Source organism: Bufo gargarizans, chromosome 1, assembly GCF_014858855.1.
Source record: "Bufo gargarizans isolate SCDJY-AF-19 chromosome 1, ASM1485885v1, whole genome shotgun sequence".
Classification (NCBI taxonomy): Eukaryota; Metazoa; Chordata; class Amphibia; order Anura; family Bufonidae; genus Bufo; species Bufo gargarizans.
In genome coordinates, this window is record NC_058080.1 from 535,969,772 (window position 1) to 535,994,497 (window position 24,726).

General features: G+C 44.0%; 1 protein-coding gene across 1 annotated transcript; it reads right to left on the bottom strand.

Moving 5' to 3' along the window:
• Positions 1-799: 799 nt before the first annotated feature.
• Positions 800-24,654, bottom strand: COQ5 (coenzyme Q5, methyltransferase). The gene is made up of 7 exons (XM_044275436.1): positions 24,442-24,654; positions 21,852-22,001; positions 16,141-16,365; positions 13,964-14,070; positions 13,333-13,421; positions 1,418-1,529; positions 800-1,041 (listed from the first exon to the last, which is right to left on the bottom strand). Exons 1-7 carry the CDS (start codon positions 24,593-24,595, stop codon positions 940-942), a joined length of 939 nt encoding a protein of 312 aa, XP_044131371.1. The 5' UTR covers positions 24,596-24,654; the 3' UTR covers positions 800-939.
• Positions 24,655-24,726: the final 72 nt, after the last annotated feature.

A 24,726-nucleotide genomic window follows, 5' to 3' on the forward strand; every position in this document is an offset into this window, starting at 1 on the left:
ACAGGCCAAGAATCTTAAAGATAATATGGGAACGCTCGTTAACGATTATCTGGCGGTGTAAATGTACCGCTGATTACCCAATGAACGCGCGAAACGCTCTTTCATCAGATAATCCAATCATTTGTGCGTACACAAAAATTGTTGTTTGCCGGCAGCAGATTGTGCTGTGTAAACGCAACCTGCTGCCGGGAAACGAGTCTCTATGGAGTAGAGCGATGGCATTAGTGATCGCTCCTCCCCATACTTTGCAGGAGATTGCTGCATGTAAATGTAGTGGTCTCCTCCACCAGCGAGCAGCAGATTGTCAGGAAGGAACGTTTCCTTCCAGATAATCTGCTGCTCTGTTCCGTGTAAGGAGATCTTTAATTTTGCAGCTTAGCCCCATTTTCTTGAATGGGATTGAGCTGCACTAGGCCATGTGACCCATGAACATGACGTGAAAGGCCTACAAAGAGGCCAAAGTGCTCGCTGGAGAACTACAGTCTCTTCAGCAGTACAGTCTGATCAGCAAGTGTGCCGGAAGTTTGGACCTCTGCCGATTTAATATCAATTACTTATCTGTTTTAAAAAAACAAAGCAAAAAATGTAACCAATCACAGGACACTTACCTTGTTTTTGGGTAAAAAATAATAATAATAGTAAAACTGGATCAGGTTTCTTTCTTTTCCAAAAAGAAAAAAAAAAACGGATGCAAGCTAAATATTTTCTCATCTCTAATACTTTTACCAAGCATAAACCTTCTTCACCTCCTGTATCGTGTGACTTTTCACTTTAATGATCACATAAGAACATGTTTAAAGCAAACTCTCTTTAATAAAAAAAATATTATAATTTACATTATATATGTTTAAGAAACTGCTTGATTATGCCGCCTCAGCTTTATATCTCTCCTCTTTCTAGTTCTATGTCGTTATCACAGTATCTGTTACCTATATGGTATCACAATTTAAAACCTGAGTGGACCGCCACAACACCAGACGTCAGGTTGTGATAGGTGACCTTGAAAAAGCCAGCATCTTCAATCATTTCTTTAAACTCCTCCTACAATGACAAAAATAATAATAAACTCTTATGTTACGGTACTTTCACACTAGTGGCAGGTAAACAGACTGTCGGATCCGGCCTCTCGGCATGCAGTAGTCAATGGGGCCGGAGCGGTTGTCCGGGGGCACGCGTTCACTAGCGGCAGGACGAATCGGACAGGCTGTTCACCTGCTGGAACAGTCTGCCGGAGTCCCGTGCCGCTAGTGTGAAAGTAGCCTTAGGGCCATCACTAGAATGGGATAACATACGCTAAATGGCTGGGAAAGGAGTTTTGTATGACTACAGTAATTCCTGCTGTCTGTCAAAGAATGTAAAATTGAAAGCATGCCGTCTAAGGATAAAGTCATATAGATTGACAGGATTAGTAGGTTACCTGAGGAGGAAAGCGTCGGATACTCTCCACTAGATATTGGTAAGACTTCCAGTCTCCAGCAATTACTTCCCCAAGCACCGGAATAACCTGGAAACTATATAAGTCATAAATGCTGCCAAGAAAAAGAGAACATATTCAATGTATTAAATTACTTTCATGCATTAGATCCTATGTGTATATTGTGCTACAGTGGAAACTCCTCAAAAATCGGCTCTTGAAAGCCAACGTTTTTAGAAAAAAAGAAAAAAGTACGTTCTATGTGATCTGCTAGGTATGCAGTATAAACCTGAAATGTACATACTGCATTAGGGAAATACAGGAGATATAAACATAGATATATATGTACATAGTAATATTATTATGAACGGTTTAACAAAGTATTTCAGACACCGTTTGACTCAGTGACAAGGGGGTTTGGCACAGTGGGAAAGGCAATTCCCTAAAAAAAAAAAGGGCCAACATTCTGCCACAACATTCTAAGCCAACTTATAGGTAGTATAAACCTAAACTACACCAGATTTAGCCCCTCTGATAAATATGCCGCATTTTAGACTAAAAATTCGATTGTGCAATATTTATTTTCCAAGTACATGGATCTCACAGGGCCCCATAGCAAAACTTGTTTGGGTACCCATGGCCACAACAAGTTTTCCATTATGCATGCGTCAAACACTCTTAGGTAAAACGGAGCACAAAGCTCGACTCCACAGATTTCTGCCAAATGTAAGTGTTCTTTTTTTTATTAAGCAGAAGAAATGTTAATTCAAATTTTTTTCTAAATGTTGTCCTTTGCCTCCCCCACTTTATCTGACTTCTATGTGGAAGAAGGTGGAAAACATGCTTAATAAATATGGTACTCATTCTGAACATCATATTTCTCAATGCATTTACACCAGGCATAAATACAGTAGAACTCCCACAAAAGTTGTTATTCTCTGACCTGTTAGAAAGGTACATGATGTAAACTGCAGTGAAGTTAATCTTCTTACCAGAGACTGTATTTGTAAGTTATAACCTCACTTCTGAGCCTTAGCTTTGTCATGCGACCAACTCATTGATCCCCAACTGACACAGGACAGGAAGTCAGATACTTCTCTGTTCATTCCCATAGAGAAACTGGCTTCCTGTCTACACATAAGATGCAGTGTTATTTGGAAAGTCAGAGTGTTGGTCACATGACACAGCGTGGGATAAGAAGTGAGGTTATAACTCACAAATACAGTCACTGGTAAGAAGATTTCCTTCACTACAGTTTACATCATGTACCTTCCTATCAGGTCAGAGAATAAAAATGTTTGTGGGGGCTCAGTGCATAGCAATTTATGGAGTTATCATTAACTGCAATGGAAGCTGTAAAAAAAAAAAAAAAAATCTCTTTTCATTGAGCTCACCCTAGTGGCAGCTGCTTGAAAATTCTTTTTTTTATTTTTATGTTTAGAACAGAAGAAATTAAGCACCCCCTCACCCCCCGCCCCATTGCAGTCATATTGTCTATACGCCACTGTGTATTTACTATAACAGACTCATCGGGTAATTGAGTTAGAGCAGTGGTGCCCAACCATTTTTCGTCTGAGGGCCGCACTAGACTTGGTATAAATTTCGCGGGCCGGAACCAGGTAGCTTTGCCAGAAAGAAATGCAAATGCTGTGAGGGGGCACGTGTGAGCATTACTACTGTGAGGAGGGCACATATCAGGGTATAACTACCGTGAGCTGTGAGGAGTACTGTGAAGGGGCACGAGTAAGCATTACTACTGTGAAGAGGGCACATATCTGGCATAACTACTGTGAGGGGGCACATATCTGGGCATAACTACTGTGAGGGGGCATGTGTGAGCATTAAGTCTGTGAAGAGGGCACATATCTTGGCATTATTACTGTGAGGGGGCATGTGATGTATACATGTGTGTAATGTATGTAGTGCAGTATGTTATGATCACACACTGCACTACATACATTACACACATGTATACATCACATACTGCGCTGTCACCTTCTTCTGCAGGTCTACTTTGATGTCTGGTTTTTAGGCTTCAGTCAGATCCTCCACCGCCATGCTTGCGCCGTGTGCCCGACACCACGCTCTATCGCTCCAGTGCCCGCCCAATCTTAACAATCAGGGGCGTAGCTAGAAATGACTGGGCCCCATAACAAAAAAATTTATAGGCCCCATCCTATCGGACCTCCCACCCCTTCCAGAGCTCCCACCCAAACACCCCTCAGTGTCGTCCACAGATCCACCCCCATTCAGTGTCGTCCACAGATCCACCCCCATTCAGTGTCGTCCACAGATCCACCCCCATTCAGTGTCGTCCACAGATCCACCCCCATTCAGTGTCGTCCACAGATCCACCCCCATTCAGTGTCGTCCACAGATCCACCCCCATTCAGTGTCGTCCACAGATCCACCCCCATTCAGTGTCGTCCACAGATCCACCCCCATTCAGTGTCGTCCACAGATCCACCCCCATTCAGTGTCATCCACAGATCTCCTCCCCACCCAGAGCCGCTTCCTAGCTAATTTATTCACTGCCCTTGCCTCTGTGAAATTGAAGAGAAGCGCCGTAATCTCGCACAGGCGAAATGGCAGAGGCCAGGAAGACTGTGCATGTGCACTTCGATGCCTCTGCCAGTGCGCCTGTGCGAGATTACGGCGCTTCTCTTCGATTTCACAGAGGCAAGTGCAGTGAATAAATTAGCTATGAGGCGGCGCTGGGCGGGGAGATTGCAGGCACAAGCAGTATCGCTTTGCTGCCTGTGCCATTCGCAGCGCGCCCTGCGCTGATAAAGTCCTGTCACTGCGCGGGCCGCATGACACGGCTTCGCGGGCCGCAGGTTGGGCATCACTGAGTTAGAGCATAAGGTATACTGTATGTTAAATATGTTAGAAATAACTAGTTGTGTAAATGGTATAAGGAAAGAATTGCAGAACCCCCCCTCCTAGGGATAGTAAGCGAGTTCTCACTGTGCCTAGCAGTCTGCCAGCTGTCTGACTTTGGGCGGTTTATTGTGGAAATACCTTCAATGGTTTAGAGGTATACTTTAGTAAAACACTGACAAATACTTAAGAGGGACTGTGATGTGTCTGTAAGGCTGTGGCAGTAGCCACACTCGCTGCCAATCTGTGGGTGTGGGCAAGACAATTCTAAGCATTTGTAGTAGGTGGCATGTGTCCCAGACTGGAGCGAGCTGTATCTGTGTGTGCCTCCAGACTATCTGTTGTCAGTGGCCTGTGTTTCAATGATAGGATCTTTTAGATATACGCAGTCTTAAAAGAATGTAAAACAAAACCTGCAATGCAACAGCTCTCTGCAAACCAAATAAAGTACAAAAATGCATAATGATTGCTAATGCTATACTTATAAATTAGAGATGCTTGGCAAATACATTTTGTATTGTATGGTAGCCGTCATGGCACATAACAAGTAGAATTTCGTGTTAGGAAGCAGTCTTAGGCTACTTTCACACTAGCGTTCGGGGCTCCGCTTGTGAAGGCTCTCACAAGCAGCCCCGAACGGATCCGTCCAGCCCTAATGCATTCTGAGTGGATGCGGATCCGCTTAGAATGCATCAGTCTGGCGGCGTTCAGCCTCCGCTCCGGTCAGCAGGCGGACACCTGAACGCTGCTTGCTGCGTTCGGGTGTCCGCCTGGCCGTGCGGAGGCAAACGGATCCGTCCAGACTTACAATGTAAGTCAATGGGGACGGATCCGTTTGAAGTTGACACAATATGGCTCAATTTTCAAACAAATCCGTCCCCCATTGACTTTCAATGTAAAGTCAAAACGGATCCGTTTGCATTATCATGAACAAAAAAAACAAAAAAACAATGTTTTTTTTGTTTTGTTTTTGTTCATGGTAATGCAAACGGATCCGTTCTGAACTGATCTAAGCGTTTGCATTATAGGTGCAAATCCGTCTGTGCAGATACCAGATGGATCCGCACCTAAACGCAGGTGTGAAAGTAGCCTTACAGAGATCGCCTTGACGTGCGGCAGACGGGCTCAAATAATTTTGTACAAAATGTATTTGCCAAGCATCTCTAATTTATAAGCATAGCACTAGCAATTATTATGCATTTTTGTACTTTATTTGGTTTGCAGAGAGCTGTTGCATTGTATGTTTTGTTTTACAGTGTTTTCAGCCACAGCAACGTGTCCCTGCGCATTGGGATGTGCTGACTGACCCCCTTTTCCTTTGCAGTCTTAAAATAAATAGTCAGAGTTGTCATTTTTTGGGGGAAAACTGCAGGGAGGCAGTTAAACTAATAAGACCCTTAGGTTCAGTTCACACGGATGATTTTTGCGCATTTTACACGAATAAAGCGCGTCATAAACAGGCTCTCATTAATTTAACACGTGTAAAAAAGAAGCACCGTGCCCTATCTTGAGGCTGAATCAGCACTGATTTTCCCATTCAAATTAATGGAAAGCAGAAAAAAATGCACCATTTGCGATGTGCGCGTAAATGCACCAAAACACAGTATTATCGAATTAAATAAAGTTTTGAATGCGTTAAAAAAAAAAAAAAGGGGAGTGTAGTTTTATTTGTTATGATACATAAAAGTGCAATTCTGGATATATTTACTAAAATTTTGATTAAAAGGCACATTTCATTTCTGGGTACTTCTACGATTATTGGAGCTCATAGTGAACATACAGCCAGGTCCATAAATATTGGGACATCGACACAATTGTAACATTTTTGGCTCTATACACCACCACAATGGATTTGAAATGAAACGAACACGATGTGCTTTGCCTGCAGACTGTCAGCTTTAATTTGAGGGTATTTACATCCAAATCAGGTGAACGGTGTAGGAAGTACAACAGTTTGCATATGTGCCTCCCACTTGTTAAGGGACCAAAAGTATTGGGACAGAATAATAATCATAAATCAAACTTTCACTTTTAATACTTGGTTGCAAATCCTACAGCCTGAAGTCTGGAACGCATAGACATCACCAGACGCTGGGTTTCATCACTGGTGATGCTCTGCCAGGCCTCTACTGCAACGGTCTTCAGTTCCTGCTTGTTCTTGGGGCAGTTTCCCTTCAGTTTTGTCTTCAGCAAGTGAAATGCATGCTCAATCGGATTCAGGTCAGGTGATTGACTTGGCCATTGCATAACATTCCACTTCTTTCCCTTAAAGGGAACCTGTCACCTGCAAAACGCATATTAAACCGACCACAGTACCTTACAATATCCTCCAGTGTGTTGCTAATAATGTTTTTCTTTCCTCTTTGTGTTTCTTTATACTTGTTAAAAAACGCTGTTATAGTAGGCGGAGACTGCCCTTGTTCTGCTGGGCGTCTCCTCCTCCTAGGCTGTAGCGCTGGCCAATCGCAGCTCAGAGCTCACAGCCTGGGATTTTTTTTTCTCCCAGGCTGTGAGCTGTGCGCTGCGATTGGCCAGCGCTACAGCCTAGGAGGAGGAGACGCCCAGCAGAACAAGGGCAGTCTCCGCCTACTATAACCTACTGAGCGAAGATACCGGAGGACATAACGGGACAACGGAGCGGCGCCCAGGGATAATAGTAAGTGCAGTGAGATCCCTGGCCGCTGCTGTATATTTTAGGATACTTCGTTCACAATGTTTTTCCAGGGGAAAGGTCCTCTTTAATGTCTGTTGGCGCCTTCTCCGAGTCAGGCTTGAAGTCAAGAGGGCAGTGGCCTCCTTGCTTCAAGTAAAGCTAAGCCCGCCCCTTACCCCTTCTCTCTACAATTAGATCGATATGATGCCGGGATCACACTCTTCTAGCGCATGTGCGGTACGCTGCCTGTTACAGCGCGATCCTCACTCATCCACCTGCATTTTGCTGACTGCGAAGGCGCCGGAACGGTTCCCGGCATCAGCATCACGGCAGCATGTCCATCTAATTGTAGAGAGAAGGGGTAAGGGGCGTGCTTAGCTTTACTTGAAGCAAGGAGGCCGCTGCCCCTTTGACTTCAAGCCTGACTCGGAGACAGCGCCAACCGACATTAAAACAGCGTTTTTAACAAGTATGAAGAAACACAAAGAGGAAAGAAAAACATGATTAGCAACACACTGGGGGATATTGTAAGGTACTGTGGTCGGTTTAATATGCGTTTTGCAGGTGACAGGTTCCCTTTAAAAAACTCTTTGCCTGCTTTTGCAGTATGCTGCGGGTCATTGTCCATCTGCACTGTGAAGCGCCGTCCAATTAGTTGTGAAGCATTTGACTGAATATGAGCAGATAATATTGCCCGAAACACTTCAGAATTCCTCCTGCTGCTTTTGTCAGCAGTAACATCATCAATAAATACAAGAGACCCAGTTCTATTGGCAGCCATACATGCCCACGCCATGACACTACCACCACCATGCTTCACTGATGAGGTGGTATGCTTAAGATCATGAACAGTTCCTTTCCTTCTCCATACTCTTCTCTTCCCATCACTCTGGTACAAGTTGATCTTGGGCTCATCTGTCCATAGGATGTTGTTCCAGAACTGTGAAGGCTTTTTTAGATGTCGTTTGGCAAACTTTAATCTGGCCTTCCCGTTTTTGAGGCTCACCAATGGTTTACATCTTGTGGTGAACCCTCTGTATTCACTCTGGTGAAGTCTTCTCTTGATTGTTGACTTTGACACACATACACCTACCTCCTGGAGAGTGTTCTTGACCTGGCCAACTGTTATGAAGGGTGTTTTCTTCACCAGGGAAATAATTATTTGATCATCCACCACAGTTGTTTTCCGTGGTGTTCTGGGTCTTTTGGTGTTGCTGAGCTCACCGGTACGTTCCTTCTTTTTAAGAATGTTCCAAACAGTTGTTTTGGCCACGCCTAATGTTTGCTATCTCTCTGATGGGTTTGTTTTGTTTGATGGCTTGCTTCACTGAAAGTGACAGAGCTGGAGCGCCGAAATCTGCGCGAGCTAGCGCATGCGCAGTTCGTTCCCTGTGCTGATGCCAGTACAGGGAATGAACATGATGCCGACACTGCGCATGCGCTAGCTCGCGCATCGCGAGGATTTCGGCGCTCCAGCTCTGTGACGTCAGCCAGCAAGGAGGAGATTCGGAGGACGCGGGGTGGTGCTGGGCTCCTTTCCGCTTGACTCATCTCCGGCTACAGGTCTTATATCAGGTCATTTGCATATCAATCAAAACGGGTTTTTAACACAATAAAAGCGCAGAGAGCTATGGGACCTGGGTACTGCAGATGTGCTAGCGGCCATCTAGCAGCCCATGTCCCCAGCTCTATGCGCAAAATCATGGTGACAGGTTTCCTTTAAGGTTACAAGACAAACCATCAAACTTTTAGGTTTAATGTATAAAAAATAGACAGTACTTGGTTACAGAAAATGATTAAGAGACATACATAAATGGCAAACAATTGTAAAATAAAAAAGGAGAAAACAAAGTTCTAATACTTAACATTTGTGTGGTAAAAGTTCTTTCCTTCCAGGAGATTTGGGCAGAGTAATGGTGCACAAACCAATTCGATTGGATCTTCCACTTTGTGACACCCAAATATCCAGGGATTGCATTTTTATGCCTTTCCTTCAGGGGCAGGCCTGAGGGGGATTCTCCCTCCCACCTCTGGCTCAGCCCCTCTGGGCCAAGCTACATTACCCATGCAGCTGGCCCCCTGGCCAACTAGGGAACAGGTATGAAAATATTAAAAAGATAGTTTCCCAGTTGCCCTGATGAAGATACAGACCTCAAACCTTCTTCATAATTTATATCTCATTGTTCCGAGTCCTAACATATCAAAAACCACATGTCCAAGACGTTCGGAAGATGAGATCCTTATTTTAAGAAGATGAAGGCGAGTTGATATGCCATGTCTGGTGTCCATGCGATGCCCCCATCATACCAGAGATAAGCTAGATTTTGGGGACATCCGATCCCTCCTGAACAAGTTATGAAGGATTACAGATTATGGTTCATGCTCTGGTTAGGAAGCCCCCATGCTGACAAAAGGCAAACGGGCTGAATCACACCAGAAAATGTTACACCACAACACATAACCATAAAACATATATTATCACAGCAAACATTATAATAACTAGGAATAAGGTGGTCCTTATTCCTGACAACCGGTCAAACTGGAATGTTTCACGATTAATACAATTATGTTCATGTCAAATAAAACACCATCTATAAGGTTTTTTCACGTAAATAACCGTACACACTGCCACTTTCTTTTCTTTTACCTAGTGGAATAATAATAATTTGTACACAGATTTCACACTGAAGCCCCATGCACACCACTTGGCTCTGGTATACATTATTCATAAAAATGGCTAAGGAGTTGTTTTCTCATAGTTATTTTTTTTCAATTGACTGTTGTGTGACATTTGAAGTGGAGTCATAAAAGGTTTGTGTGTAGCCCTGGCTTCAGAGATAGCTAAGGCCTCTTTAACACTTGCGTTGTCCGGATCCGGCGTGTACTCCACTTGCCGGAATTACACGCCGGATCCGGAAAAACGCAAGTGTACTGAAAGCATTTGAAGACGGATCCGTCTTCAAAATGCTTTCAGTGTTACTATGGCACCCAGGACGCTATTAAAGTCCTGGTTGCCATAGTAGGAGCGGGGGAGCGGCATACTTACAGTCCGTGCGGCTCCCGGGGCGCTCCAGAGTGACGTCAGAGCGCCCCATGCGCATGGATCATGTGATCCATGCGATCACGTCATCCATGCGCCTGGGGCGCCCTGACGTCACTCTGGAGCGCCCCGGGAGCCGCATGGATGGTACGTATGCTGCTCCCCACTACACTTTACCATGGCTGCCAGGACTTTAGCGTCCCGGCAGCCATGGTAACCATTGAGAAAAAGCTAAACGTCGCATCCGGCAATGTGCCGAAACGTTCCGTTCCGGAACGGAAGACATCCTGATGCATCCTGAAGGACGGACTGTCCATTCAGAATGCATTAGGATAATCCTGATCAGTATTCTTCCGGCATAGAGCCCCGACGACGGAACTCTATGCCGGAAGACAATAACGCAGATGTGAAAGAGCCCTAAAGGTACTTTCACACCACATTTTGCAGTGCCCACTGAATGACTTCCTGACATATCTACAGTAGATGCTATTGCATAGGCATACAGGAGCATCTGTCGATGACAGGCTCTCATTGATACACCATCATGGCAGAGCAGCCTGACTGGAAAACTCACTAATATGTAGTATATGCAAGTGCTAGAGCGTAATGTGTAGTAAGGCCTCCCCTCCCTCCTAGACAGCTCTGCAAGTGGAGGCAACCAGTCCTCCTCACATTCTAAGACGGGTTTAAATGAATCCCCGGAGAGCCCCTTCAACCCCCTAAGGACCTGCGCCGTACATGTACTGCGCTGATGTTGATGACTTAAGAACCAGCGCTGTACCCGTCATCGGGCGGGTGCAGGAGATGCGCCCACCCGATCTGCGGCAGGGGTCAAGCAGTCACTGATAACCGGACCCCTGCTGCATGCCGGAGCATTAACCCTTGATGTGCCACGGTCAGCACTGACCGCGGCACGTGCGATGTGTGGAGAGAGAGAGAGCAGCCATCGGGTCCCTGCGCTGCCCTCCTTAGGCATTATGGCTGCCTTTTGGTAGAGTTTGTAATACACTTACAGCCAATGCATCACAATACAGAAGTATTGTGATGCATTGTAAAGGGGAGCACACCCCCAAAAGTCCCAGAGTGGGACAAAAAAGAAAGTGAAAAAAAAAAAAAAAGTAAAAAAATAGTGTTTCAAGTAAAAAAAAAAAAAAATAATGTATAAAAAAAAGCGTCCTTTTCCCAAAATAAAGTAAAAAGAATTTGTAAAAAATAGGGGGGAAAAAAAGACATGTTAGGTATCGCTGTCTCTATAAAAATATCACATGACCTAACCCCTCAAATGAGCACAGTCAAAAAAATAAAATAAAAACTGTGCTACATCACTAAAAGTGCAACACCAAGCGATCAAAAAGGCGTATGTCCCCCCAAATAGTACCAATCTAACTGTCACCTCATCCCGGAAAAAATGATATCCTACCTAAGACAATCGCCCAAAAAATAAAACTATGGCTCTCAGACTATGGAGACACTAAAACGCAATTTTTTTGTCATATTTGGTATTGTCGTGTCCGTAACAACCTGCTCTATAAAAATACCACATGATCTAACCTGTCAGATGAACGTTGTAAATAACAAAAAAATAAAAACGGTGCCAAAACAGCACATTTTTGTCACCTTGCTTCACAAAAAGTGTAATATAGAAAAACCAAAAATCATATGTACCCTAAAATAGTACCAACAAAACTGCCACCTTATCCCGTAGTTTCCAAAATGGAGTCACTTTTTTTAAGTTTCTACTCTAGGGGTGCATCAGGCGGGCTTCAAATGGGACATGGTGTATAAAAAAAAAAAAAAAAAAAAACTGTCCAGCAAAATCTGCCTTCCAAAAACCTTCTGCGCCCTGCCATGTGCCCATACAGCAGTTTACGACCACATATGGGGCGTTTCTGAACACTACAGAATCGGGCCAATTTTCATGAATTCTTGTGCAACACCTAAAGGGTTAACAAAGTTTGTAAAATCAGTTTTGAATACCTTAAGGCCCCTTTCACACGAGCGAGTTTTCCGCACGGGTGCAATGCGTGACGTGAACGCATTGCACCCGCACTGAATCCTGACCCATTCATTTCAATGAGCTCTGTGTACATGAGCGTTGTTTTTCACGCATCAGTTCTGCGTTGCGTGAAAATCGCAGCATGTTCTATATTCTGCGTTTTTCACGCAGCCCTGGCTCCATAGAAGTGAATGGGGCTGCGTGAAAAATGCATTGCATCCGCAAGCAAGTGCGGGTATGATGCGTTTTTCACTGATGGTTGCTAAGAGATGTTGTTTGTAAACCTTCAGTTTTTTATCACGCGCGTGAAAAACGCATCAAAACGCATTGCACCCGCGCGGAAAAAACTGAACAGTTGAACGCAATCGCAGACAAAACTTGCTTGCAAAATAGTGCGAGTTTCACTGAACGCACCCTGAACGCATCCGGACCTAATCTGTCACGCTCGTCTGAAAGAGGCCTAAGGGGTGTAGTTTCTAAAATTAGGTCACTTTTTTGGAGTTTCTACTCTAGGGGTGCATCAGGGGGGTCTTCAAATATGACATGGCAGCTTAAAATTATCCCAGTGAAATCTGCCTTCTAAAAACCATATGGCGTTCCTTTCCTTCTGCTCCCTGCCCTGTGCCTCCACAGCAGTTTACGACCACAATAAATATTGAGTTTTGTTTGGCTGTTAACCCTTGCTTTGTTACTGAAAAAATTGATTCAAATGGACAATCTGCCAAAAAAGTGAAATTCTGAAATTTCATCGCCATTTTCCATTAATTCTTGTGGAACACCTAAAGGGTTAACAAAGTTTGTAAAATAGTTTTTGAATACCTTGAGGGGTGTAGTTTCTAAAATGGGGTCATTTTTGGGTGGTTTCTATTATGTAAGCCTCACAAAGTGACTTCAGACCTGAACTGGTCCTTAAAAAGTAGGTTTTGGAAAATGTCTAAAAAATTTCAAGATTTGCATCTAAACTTCTAAGCCTTCTAACGTCCCCAAAAAATTTCATGGCATTCACAAAATGATCCAAACATGAAGTAGACATATGGGGAATGTAAAGTAATAACTAGTTTTGGAGGTATCACTATCTGTTATAAAAGTAGAGAAATTGAAATTTGGAAATTTGCTAATTTTTCAACATTTTGGGTAAATCTGGTAATTTTTCTTAAATAAAAATGAAATTTTTTGACTCAATGAGGTACAATATGTGACGAGAAAACAGTCTCAGAATGGTCTGGATAAGTAAAAGCGTTTTAAAGTTATCACCACATTAAGTGACATGTCAGATTTGCAAAATATGGCAGGGTCCTTAAGGGGTTAATATATAATAACAACAACAACAACAACACAACATTATTTACCGGGCTAGTAGTGGATTGTTAACTTGGCTGAATTCCAGACATAAAAATCTTCCTCCTGGTTTCAAGACACGGTAGGCTTCTTGAAGAGCCTTTAGGAATAAAGCATTGAAAAAGCTATAGATCACGTTAACACGCCATACTTCTACAGTTAAACTTCATTGTAAATGCTTCTCTGCATACTGACACAAAGATGCCTGTAATCTGAGGTCCCTTAGTTTGCAGAATTAGTGAATAACCGAGAACACAGAGTTATATTTCAGTCTATAAGACATGTCAGAGAACATGATTAGCCTGATTTCCCCTTTAACAGCGTAATTGGCACATAGGAGCTCAAAGAGTTAAAAGCATACTCACGCAAAAAGTTACATTGCGTTTTGCCCAAGACATGGAGGAGAATGACACAGGGATCCAGAAAGCTCCAAAGAGACAATCCCTGTGTCACGCACCACCCCCTATGTAACAAAAGTAATGGGCAGGGTAGTGGTGACGGTATGTTTTTTACTGTATGCTACTACATGTTATTACATATCATTTTATACTGTTATGTCTGTGATTCTCCCGTAGCCACAATAATGAGAATAAACACACATTTTACAGTAAACTATTCACACTATTTTTTTTTACTACTTACTGTCTCTATATGGGTAACATTTCGAATCCCAAAGGCAATGGTGTACACATCAAATTTTCCATCAGCAAAGGGCAGTTCCTCAGCATCCCCAGCCACCCAAGAAAGTCCTAGTATGGCAAGATATTGCATTTACACCAAAATGCCTTTGAATAAACTTTTTAAATAATATATGCCATATACATCTCATAAATAAAGGGCAGAAACGCAATGTAGATGTGCTGATACTTCTCTTGATACTCCAGTATTTAAAAGCAAGAAAAACTGCAGTTACAATTCCAGCCTTAAAGGCGTTTTCTGTTTTTACCATATTGATGACCTATCCTCAGGAAAGGTCATCAATATCAGATCGGTGGGGGTGCCGGGATCAGATGTACGAAGAGAGTAGGGTTGTTTCGATACCAAAATTTTGATTCGGTTTCGATACCATAAAAAAGTATTGTGATATTCGATACCACGCAAAAAATAAAAATAAAAAAAAAAAACACCAAAAAGAAGCCGCGTGCATTCCCATTTTATATAACGTCTGGCCCACAATGGCAAGGTGACAAAAAAAAAATGGCGACTCGCGTAGTTTTTATTTATTTATTTTTCTGTTACGGCGCTCACCACATAGGACATTTTTTAAAATATTTTAATAGTTTGTACTTTTCCAACTAGGGAAATGGGGGGTGATTTATACTTAATATTTTGATGGGGTTTTTTTTAACTTTTTATTTAATAACTAATTTCCCTCACTTAGAGGCTAGAACCTGGGATATTTTAATCCCTTGTCATATTCACCCTAATAGAGCTTTATCAGGGTGAATAGGACTTCACACTCTCCCTGCGCATAGTACACACAGCAGTGTAATTCCGCTGTTTTGCCGTATCGCCGCTCCGTCCCCATTGACTATAATGGGGATGAGGGCAGAGCTCTGGCGCAGCACGGCGAAAGCCGCCGGACTAAAAAGTCCTGCATGTCAGATTTTTTAGTCAATGGGGACGGAGCGGCGGTCTGGCGATACAGCGGAAGGACGGATCTGACAGGCAGACCTGCCCGCCGGATCCGTCCTGCCGCAAATGTGAAAGTACCCTGATAGAGCTCTATCAGGGTGAATAGGATCTCACATCTCCCTGCTGCCCTGTGCTTTGTGCACACAGCAGCAGGGAGCTGACTATGGCAGCCAGGGCTTCAGTAGCGTCCTGGCTGCCATGGTAACCGATCGGAGCCCCAGGATTATACTGCTGGGGCTTCAATCGGAACTGCCACTGCCACCAATGAGGAAGAGGTGAGGGGGACTCTGTGGCCACTGCCACCAATGATTTTAATACGGGGGGGTTGAGGTGTGGGGGGTGCACTGAAGGGTTAACTGCCACTAATCGCAGCTCCCCGCCAGCACCCGCCTCCAGAATTTGTATTAAACATTTACTTTCATTTGTGGCGCAGTGTGCCCGCCCCTCTCTCCTCATTGGTGGCAGTGGCAGCTGCGGCATGGGGGGAGGGAGAGACTGCTTCCTTCTCCCCTGTGCTGCTGAGGAGAACACGGAGCACGCTGAGAGCAGCGAGCTCCTTGTTCTCTGATACTAGACTGCGCAATAGCGAAAAAAGGCAAATCCTGGTATCGAGGAAGATACTAAGCAAAAGTATCGATTGGGTATCGAAAATTCGATACCCGAAACAACCCTAGAAGAGAGTGCAGCGGTCCGGCATGCACTGCATTCTCTTCATTGTTTACCTGCTCACTGTCAACATGGCAGTGGCGAGCAGTGTAATTACAGTTCCTCCGTCTCATTCACTTGAATAGTACAGAGCAGTTGTAGTTACACTCTATCCCATTCAAGTGAATGGCACAGAGAAGCTGTAATTACACTGCTTGCTTCAGCATTATTAACAGCGAGCAGGTAAACAGAAGAAGCAACCCCCTTTAAGGCCCCCCGAATATTTGCAAGAATATTTTTGCTGAATCTTTTTGTTCTCCCTGGAGTTAAGCCATCAGAAGTGTCTGGCAGTGGCTTACTTACAGGCGAAACTCGAAAATCAATGTGTATTAGCGCCTTTAGCATCTATTCACACAGTTCAGTAAAATTCTTGCTAAATCTGGCAATCAACTGTGTTTTGACCGCACCATTAGAATGGCGCTAAACAAAAAATCAAACAGGAGCAACCAGCACAAAATGATTACCTCCCTATGACATACCTTCAGAATAACCAAGCCGTAAGGACTTCTCCTTCCCAACCTTCAGCATCTCCTTGTTTATATCACAGATCACAGCCTTAGAGCCCATCAATGAGCCCTCCTGCTCCTGGCTATAAGTCCTTGAGATGTCTGACCATGACAGATTTTGTTGATGATCCAGTTTATTACGGTTGAATTTTTCCCTCTGTGCATGGATATAATTAATAAAGCGAAACGCAACATCTCCTGTAAATAGAAAGTCATGACAATAAAAGAGAACATTGGCCCCAATTTATCCTACCTTCACTCCAGAATCCTCACTCACAAAAAAAATATAAAATAAAATAAAATAAAAATAGGGCTTGTGCGACTTTTTGCACTCACTTGCACAAACATTTTGTGATCTTTTGCATTTTTAGATCGCTTATTCCAGTTTTGAATTGTTTGTGGAAAAGTAGGTGTGGTTAGTTAGAACTGTCTCTAACATCATATCCTCTCTGTATCTAGCATAGAACCTCTCAAAAACTCAACTTCTTGTTCCCCCCCCCCCCATCTACTAACTCACCTAAACTTGATATTTCTATTTCTGTCTGCAGCACTATAATAACTCCTGTACAACACGCCCGCTGTCTTGGGGCCACATTTGACTCTGATCTTTCCTTTGTTCCCCATATTTAATCACTTACACGCTCTTGTCGTCTGCACCTCAAGAATATTGCCAGAATATTGCCTTTTCTTAGGCTGGGTTCACACGAGCGTGACGGATTGGCTCAGGATGCATTCAGGGTGCGTTCAGTGAAACTCGCACTATTTTGCAAGCAAGTTCAGTCAGTTTTGTCTGCGATTGCGTTTAGTTGTTCAGTTTTTTCCGCGCGGGTGCAATGCGTTTTGATGCGTTTTTCACGCGCGTGATAAAAAACGGAAGGTTTACAAACAACATCTCCTAGCAACCATCAGTGAAAAACGCATTGCATCCGCACTTGCTTGCGGATGCAATGTGTTATTCACGCAGCCCCATTCACTTCTATGGAGCCAGGGCTGCGTGAAAAATGCAGAATATAGAACATGCTGCGATTTTCACACAACGCAGAACTGATGCATGAAAAACAACGCTCATGTACACAGACCCATTGAAATTAATTGGTCAGGATTCAGTGCGGGTGCAATGCGTTCACCTCCCGCATTGCACCCGCGCGGAAATCTCGCCCGTGTGAACTCAGCCTTAGGGTGGAAACGGCAAAAACTCTTGTTGTTGCCTTGATTCATGCTCGTCTTGACTACTGCAACGCATTACTAATCGGTCTCCCTCTCACTAAACTCTCCCCCCTTCAGTCTGTCCTAAATGCTGCAGCCAGGCTCATCTATCCATCCAACCGCTACACTAATGCTACTAGTCTGTGCCAGTCACTTCATTGGTTGCCCATCCACCACAGAATACAGTTCAAACTTCTCACCCTCTCCCTCAAAGCTCTCCACAGTGCTGCACCTCCATACATCTCCTCCATCATCTCCATCTACCACCCGATTCGTGCTCTCCATTCTGTTAGAGACCTAAGATTAATAACCTCCATAATTTGTACCTCTCACTCCCATCTTCAAGACTTTTCTTGAGCTACACCTACTCTCTGGAATGCTCTGCCCCGAAATATCAGGTTAATTTCCACCTTCTCTACCTTCAAATGTGCCTTGAAAACATATATTTTCAGGCAGGCTTATCATGCTCCCTAAACTAACTGTTCCCCGAATAACCCCTCCCCCACCCCCTAACTCCTGCCTCAGACCTGAACTCGATCTACAGATCGGCCTACACCACTGTTTCAGTACAAAAATGGCTTGATTACTACATCTCACAATCAACTACCTTTTGTGTCACCCCTATTTCCTCATAGATTGTAAGCTCTTGCGAGCAGGGCCCTCACTCCCAGTGTACCAGTTGTAGATTAGCTAGTTACGTTGTGATGTCTTTTGTTTTGTACATGAACCTTCCTTGTAAAGCACTGCGGAATATGGTGGCGCTATATAAAAAAACAAAGAATAGGCGGCTCACTGTCTGGTGATAATGGAATTGGTGCTCGTATCGAACTCTGACTCACCCAGTCAGAGAAAGAGAATTGTACATTAGTCGCTATAGTTAGGACAGGCACTCACTATATGGAATCACAGATCACCTGCGTTTTTTCACAAAAAGTGTATTTCCAATTTCATCAGAACGAATGAAACTACTTAAAATATACACTAAAATAAAATTGCATAAAATAACACCATAGAACCATATAATAAGACCATAAAACCACTGGCTAACAACGAGTTAACTGCAGGGGAGGGAGGGGGGGGGGGCTGGCCGCACTGGCCACCAATGTCTTAACTACAGGGGGGGGGAGGGGGGGTCTGTATGAAAGTAACCTACGGCCACGGATGCCAATCTTGTGTGCATCCGTGTGCTTTCACAGACCCATTGACTTGAATGGGTCAGTGAACCGCTGTCCGTCAAAAAAATAGGACAGGTCCTATTTTTTTGACGGACAGGATACATGGATCACGGTCTCGGCTGAAAAACTGTGCATTTTCCGATTTTTCCACAGACCCATTGAAAGTCAATGGGTCCGCAAAAAAAAAACCTGAAAACGGCACAACGGCCACGGATGCACACAACGGTCGTGTGCATGAGGCCTAAGGCCGACAGTGATACAAAGGCATGAGATTAGGGCATTTATTGAGAGACTGGCTGGAGAGGAGAGTGTGTATTACATAGAGTACCACTATTGGTTTGGCTCCTTACTGTTGCTAATCAGAGATACATAGTAGTATTCCAATTGCTACAACTTTGCAACACTATTGGGTTCAGTGTAACAGTCTACAGGCTGATAAGAAGTCAGTAGAGCCGGATTGTTGCTAAATCCCTGCTGGGTTCAATGCAATACAGTGGGGGGTCCCTGCACAGTCTGACACTGTCCAATCAGTACTGCCAGTAAACTCTGAGCAGGAATAATAGAGAAACAGCACAACATAAAGTCATAAGAATAGATGCTCCAGAATCGTTAGTACATGGGGAATACAAGTAGTTACAGACATGTCAGTAGAGGTGACAGCTTCTCTTTAAAGGGAACCTGTCACCGGGATTTTGTGTATAGAGCTGAGGACATGGGTTGCTAGATGGCCGCTAGCACATCCACAATATCCAGTCCCCATAGCTCTGTGTGCTTTTATTGTGTCAAAAAACCAATTTTATAGATATGCAAATTAACCTTAGATGAGTCCAGCGTTCTCTGACTCTGAGCTCAGTCACGCCCACTGTGAAGGAGCCCAGCACCGCCTGCATCCTCCGAATCTCCTCCTTGCTCCCCGACGTCACAAAGCTAGAGCGCCGTAATCTCACGATGCGCGAGCCAGCGCATGCGCAGTTCGATCTCTGAGGCTGATGCCAGCACAGGGAAAGAACACTATGCCGACACTGCGCATGCGCTAGCTCGTGCATCGCAAGATTATGCACTCTAGCTTTGTGACGTCAGGGAGCAAGGAGGAGATTCGGGTATGCGGGGCAGTGCTGGGCTCCTTCACAGTAGGCGTGGCTGGGCTCCGGAAACTTTAGTAGCCTCATTTACATATCTATAAAATCGTTTTTTTTAAACAATAAAAGGACAGAGAGCTATCTGGAATGGATATTGCGGATGTGCTAGCAGCCATCTAGCAACCCATGTCCTCAGCTCTATACCCAAAATCCAGGTGACAGGTTCTCTTTAATAACGCTAATAGAAGTTGATGTGGCCCTGGCTGCACAGGATAATATCCAGAAATGCACGGTTTAGGCTACTTTCACACTAGCGTTCGCTGGTCCGCTCGTGAGCTCCGTTTGAAGGGGCTCACGAGCGGACCCGAACGCAGCCGTCCAGCCCTGATGCAGTCTGAATGGAGCGGATCCGCTCAGACTGCATCAGTCTGGCGGCGTTCAGCCTCCGCTCCGCTCGCCTCCGCACGGACAGGCGGACAGCTGAACGCTGCTTGCAGCGTTCGGGTGTCCGCCTGGCCGTGCGGAGGCGTGCGGATCCGTCCAGACTTACAATGTAAGTCAATGGGGACGGATCCGTTTGAAGATGCCACAATGTGGCTCAATCTTCAAGCGGATCCGTCCCCCATTGACTTTACATTGAAAGTCTGGACGGATCCGTCCGAGGCTATTTTCACACTTAGCTTTTTTTTTTCCATTTTAATGCAGACGGATCCGTTCTGAACGGAGCCTCCGTCTGCATTATTATGAGCGGATCCGTTCAGAACGGATCCGCCCGAACGCTAGTGTGAAAGTAGCCTTACCAGTTTTATATAAAAAAAAATGAATCACACATTTAATCCGAGTATTCATTTATAGAAATATACTGGATTTAGGCTACTTTCACACTCGCGTTTTGGTTTCCGTTTGTGATATCCGTTCAGGGCTCTCACAAGCGGTCTAAAACGGATCAGTTTTGCCCTAATGCATTTTGCTGTCTAGGCTAGGAGTGAATTTGCACTTGTATTAGTAAATTTACTGTGCAAATGATATTTGTCCAATTTTAAAGATTTGTCAATTAGGAAAAAGACTGTAAACTCCCTAATATTCAGAAGGAAACCCCCAATGTAATTATTCACTGGGGAGCTTTTTCGGTTCCCATTTAAATCATGTTCAAATGCCAATTACATAGCAACATGTGCAGTGGTCAGAATAATATATAACTATAGATACAGGGAAACTTCCCCAAAAGACCACCTTTATGGTCCTTTAGAACCTCCTGCCCCCCCCCCCCCCCCCCCCCCCTTTGCAGACAGATTTTTTCTGTGACAAGTTTTCCTACCCATTATACTCTATGAAAGCTGCCTCTCTATAAGCAGACCACCCCCTTTCCAACCAATTCAACTTTTTATAGATAATTTTTTGCAGGAACCACTTGGAAAAGTCCACACTTAGGCTACTTTCACACCAGCGTTAATATTTTCCAGTATTGAGATCCATCATAGAGTCTCAATACCGGAAAAACGCTTCCGTTTTGTCCCCATTCATTGTCAATGGGGACAAAATGTAACTGAACAGAACGGAGTGCTCCAAAATGCGTTCTGTTCCGTTCTCATACCGGAGAGCAGCATGTTGCGGTTTGCTTTCCGTCCTGGGATGCGGAGAAAGACAGATCCGTCATGACCCACAATGCAAGTCAAAGGGGACGGATCTGTTTTCTCTGACACAATCTGACACAACAGAAAACTGATCCGTCCCCCATTGACTTTCAATGGAGTTCATGACGGATCCGTCTTGGGTATGTAAAAGATAATACAACCGGATCCGTTCATAACGGATGCAGATGGTTGTATCATCAGTAACGGGAGCGTTTTTGCTGAACCCTACCGGATCCAGCAAAAACGCTAGTGTGAAAATAGCCTTAATTACATACTGTGTGTGGGGTGGACAGGCACAATAAATGACTGGATCAGATAAAACATATCACTTCTAAAGCTGGCCACACACATAAGCTAGCTATCAGCCACTACCTGACTTTGGGGTATCTGGAGATAGAGCTGTAGTTGGCAGTCCCACAGAAGTGAAGGGAGTGGTGGTCAGGTATGCGCACCAAAGTTCCATTCACACAGGGGACTCCAGGACCCCCAATGTCGTAATCGGTGGTTGGTCCCCCAGTAATTATACATTTGTCACCCACCCTGTAGATGGTGATAAAAGTGGTTCATGACTATACAATAACATGAATTACCTGTTCCTCCTGCCACATCGAGTAACTGAGTGCCAGGAGTAGGGTTCATGTGACGCACCAGCCAGTCCTTCCACAAGCGGTGAATTCCCAGGCTCATGGAGTCATTCATGACATCATACTTCTTAGCAACACTTTCAAATACATGATACACTAAAAAGTAATAAACAGTAAAATCAGATCAGATTATCAGCATTAGTACTTTGTGAACTAAATTTACCAAATGACAAAGTTTTAATTACACAAAACCCCCGAAGGATAGAACATGGAGAAGATTTGTCAAAACGTAGAATAGAGTAATTCAACACAAAAAAATTCTCAATGCAAATTTTTTGCATCAAGGATTCGTTTGTGACCACAGAGCGTGAGTAAAGTGCTTGCTACTTCTCACTGCTCCGTGGTCCCCCGCCGGCCTGTGCACTGCACTGTCCTCCTGACACATCGTCAGGGCATAGTGCACATATGCGTGCACTATGACCTGGCGCTGCGTGACGTCAGGACGACAGTGCAGCGCGCGGAGAAGACGACAGAGGAGTTGTGGAGCGGCGCCCCTACAGGAGAGGTAAGTATGAAAGGGCTGCTGGAGACTAGGAGTGGAAATGGTGGAACTGGGGGGGGGGGCTGATGGCACAGAGGACAGATGGCACGGGGGTCTGATAACATCACGCTAGTAATGAGTTATAAATGTCAAAGGGAGAAGGGCTATCAAATTGGCTCCTTATTTATTATCCTCCTAGTGGTAGAAATGGCTCCAATTGTTGCAGAAAAGATAACGCCAACCAAACTATGCCCATGCTACACCGCAGGGAAGATTTATCAAGACCGGCGCATTCTGCACTGCAAGAGCATTCGCCTAATTTATGACGAGGCATCCTCCTGCAGTCCACGAACCTAAACAGACTGAGCTGCCATAGATTTCTGCCTTCATTTGTGCCAGAAAACTAGCAGAAATGAAGATAAATTTGATGCGGCCACTGAAACTTTTTTAAAGGGATCATCCAAAGCTGTAATCCCGCCCAATGCCTGGGCCCCTCATACAGACAATATTTACCTGGTCCCTGACACCTGTGTAATCCTGGATCCCTCGACAGCCACCCCCCATTGTGTAGATCACAACATCCAGCGACAGCGGTACAGCCAATAGCAGGCCATGACTGTGACCTGTCCCCTTGCGTCATGTGTGATGTCACCAGTCAAGCAAGGGGAGCATGTCACAGTTGTGGCCTGCTATTGGCTGCACCATCCCTCGCCAGATCTTGTGATCTGCACGGCGGGGAGATGCAGGGGAAGCCATGTAGCACTCCGGAGGGACGCAGGTGCGGGAACTGGGCGAGTATCGTCTACAGGAGGGGCCCAAGCATTGGGGGGGGGGGTTATTTCTACTATTAGATAACCCTTGTAAGTTTTTCCATGTGTTCTTTATTTTCTGGTAGTGTATATATACATTATGTACTACATGTAGGGAAGTATAGACCTATGTATGTATGTATGTATACATTACATGTTGAGAAGTACATACCTATGTATGTATACACTATGTATTACATGTAGAGAAGTATAGACCTATGTATGTATGCACTATGTATGTATATATACACTATGTATACACTATGTATTACATGTATAGAAGCACAGACCTATGTATGTATACACTGTATGTATATATACACTATGTATTACATGTATAGAAGCACAGACCTATGTATGTATACACTGTATGTATATATACACTATGTATTACATGTAGAAAAGTATAGACCTATGTATGTATTCACTATGTATGTATACACTATGTATGCATGTATATATACACTATGCATTACATGTAGAGAAGTATAGACCTATGTATGTATACACTATATATGTATGTATATATACACTATGTATTACATGTAGAGAAGTACATGTCTGTATATACTATGTATGTATACCCCATGTATGTATACACTATGTATTACATGTAGAGAAGTACATGTCTGTATACACTATGTATTACATGTAGAGAAGTACAGACCTATGTATGTATACATGTATACACTATGTATACCCTATGTATGTATACACTACATATATATCTATACCCTATGTATGTATGCACTATGTATGTATACACTATGTATTACATTACATGTAGAGAAGTATAGACCTGTGTATGTATACACTATGTATGTATGTATACATTATATATTACATGTTGAGAAGTATAGACCTATGTATGTATATATACACTATGAATACACTATGTATTACATTACAAGTAGAGAAGTATAGACCTATGTACGTATACACTATGTATGTATGTATGTATACATTATATATTACATGTTGAGAAGTATAGACCTATGTATGTATGTATACACTATGTATTACATGTAGAGAAGTATAGACCTATGTACGTATACACTATGTATTACATTACAAGTAGAGAAGTATAGACCTGTGTACGTATACACTATGTAGTACATTACATGTAGAGAAGTATAGACCTATGTACGTATACACTATGTACGTATACACTATGTATTACATTACATGTAGAGAAGTATAGACCCATGTACGTATAAACCTCCAGAAACACTCCCCAGCTCTTTACCCCTTCCCCCCTTCTCCTCTTCCGGCACAGTCTGGAAACCGAAGTGGGTCTCTCTCCCGGAGGCCTGTGTCTGGTGGAGGCGCTGACACACAAGCCTCGGCATCCTCCATGAGGACAGGCACCAGCGGCTGACAGTATTCACAGGGGCCGCCATATTAGCGCTCCAGCCCCGCTGACCTCTGCCTGGTGTACCAGACTCTACCACACACGTCACAGGCCAGAAACTACATGTCCCAGAAGCCCTGCCGCCGAGCCACACCCCCCAATATAAAAACTCGTCATCCG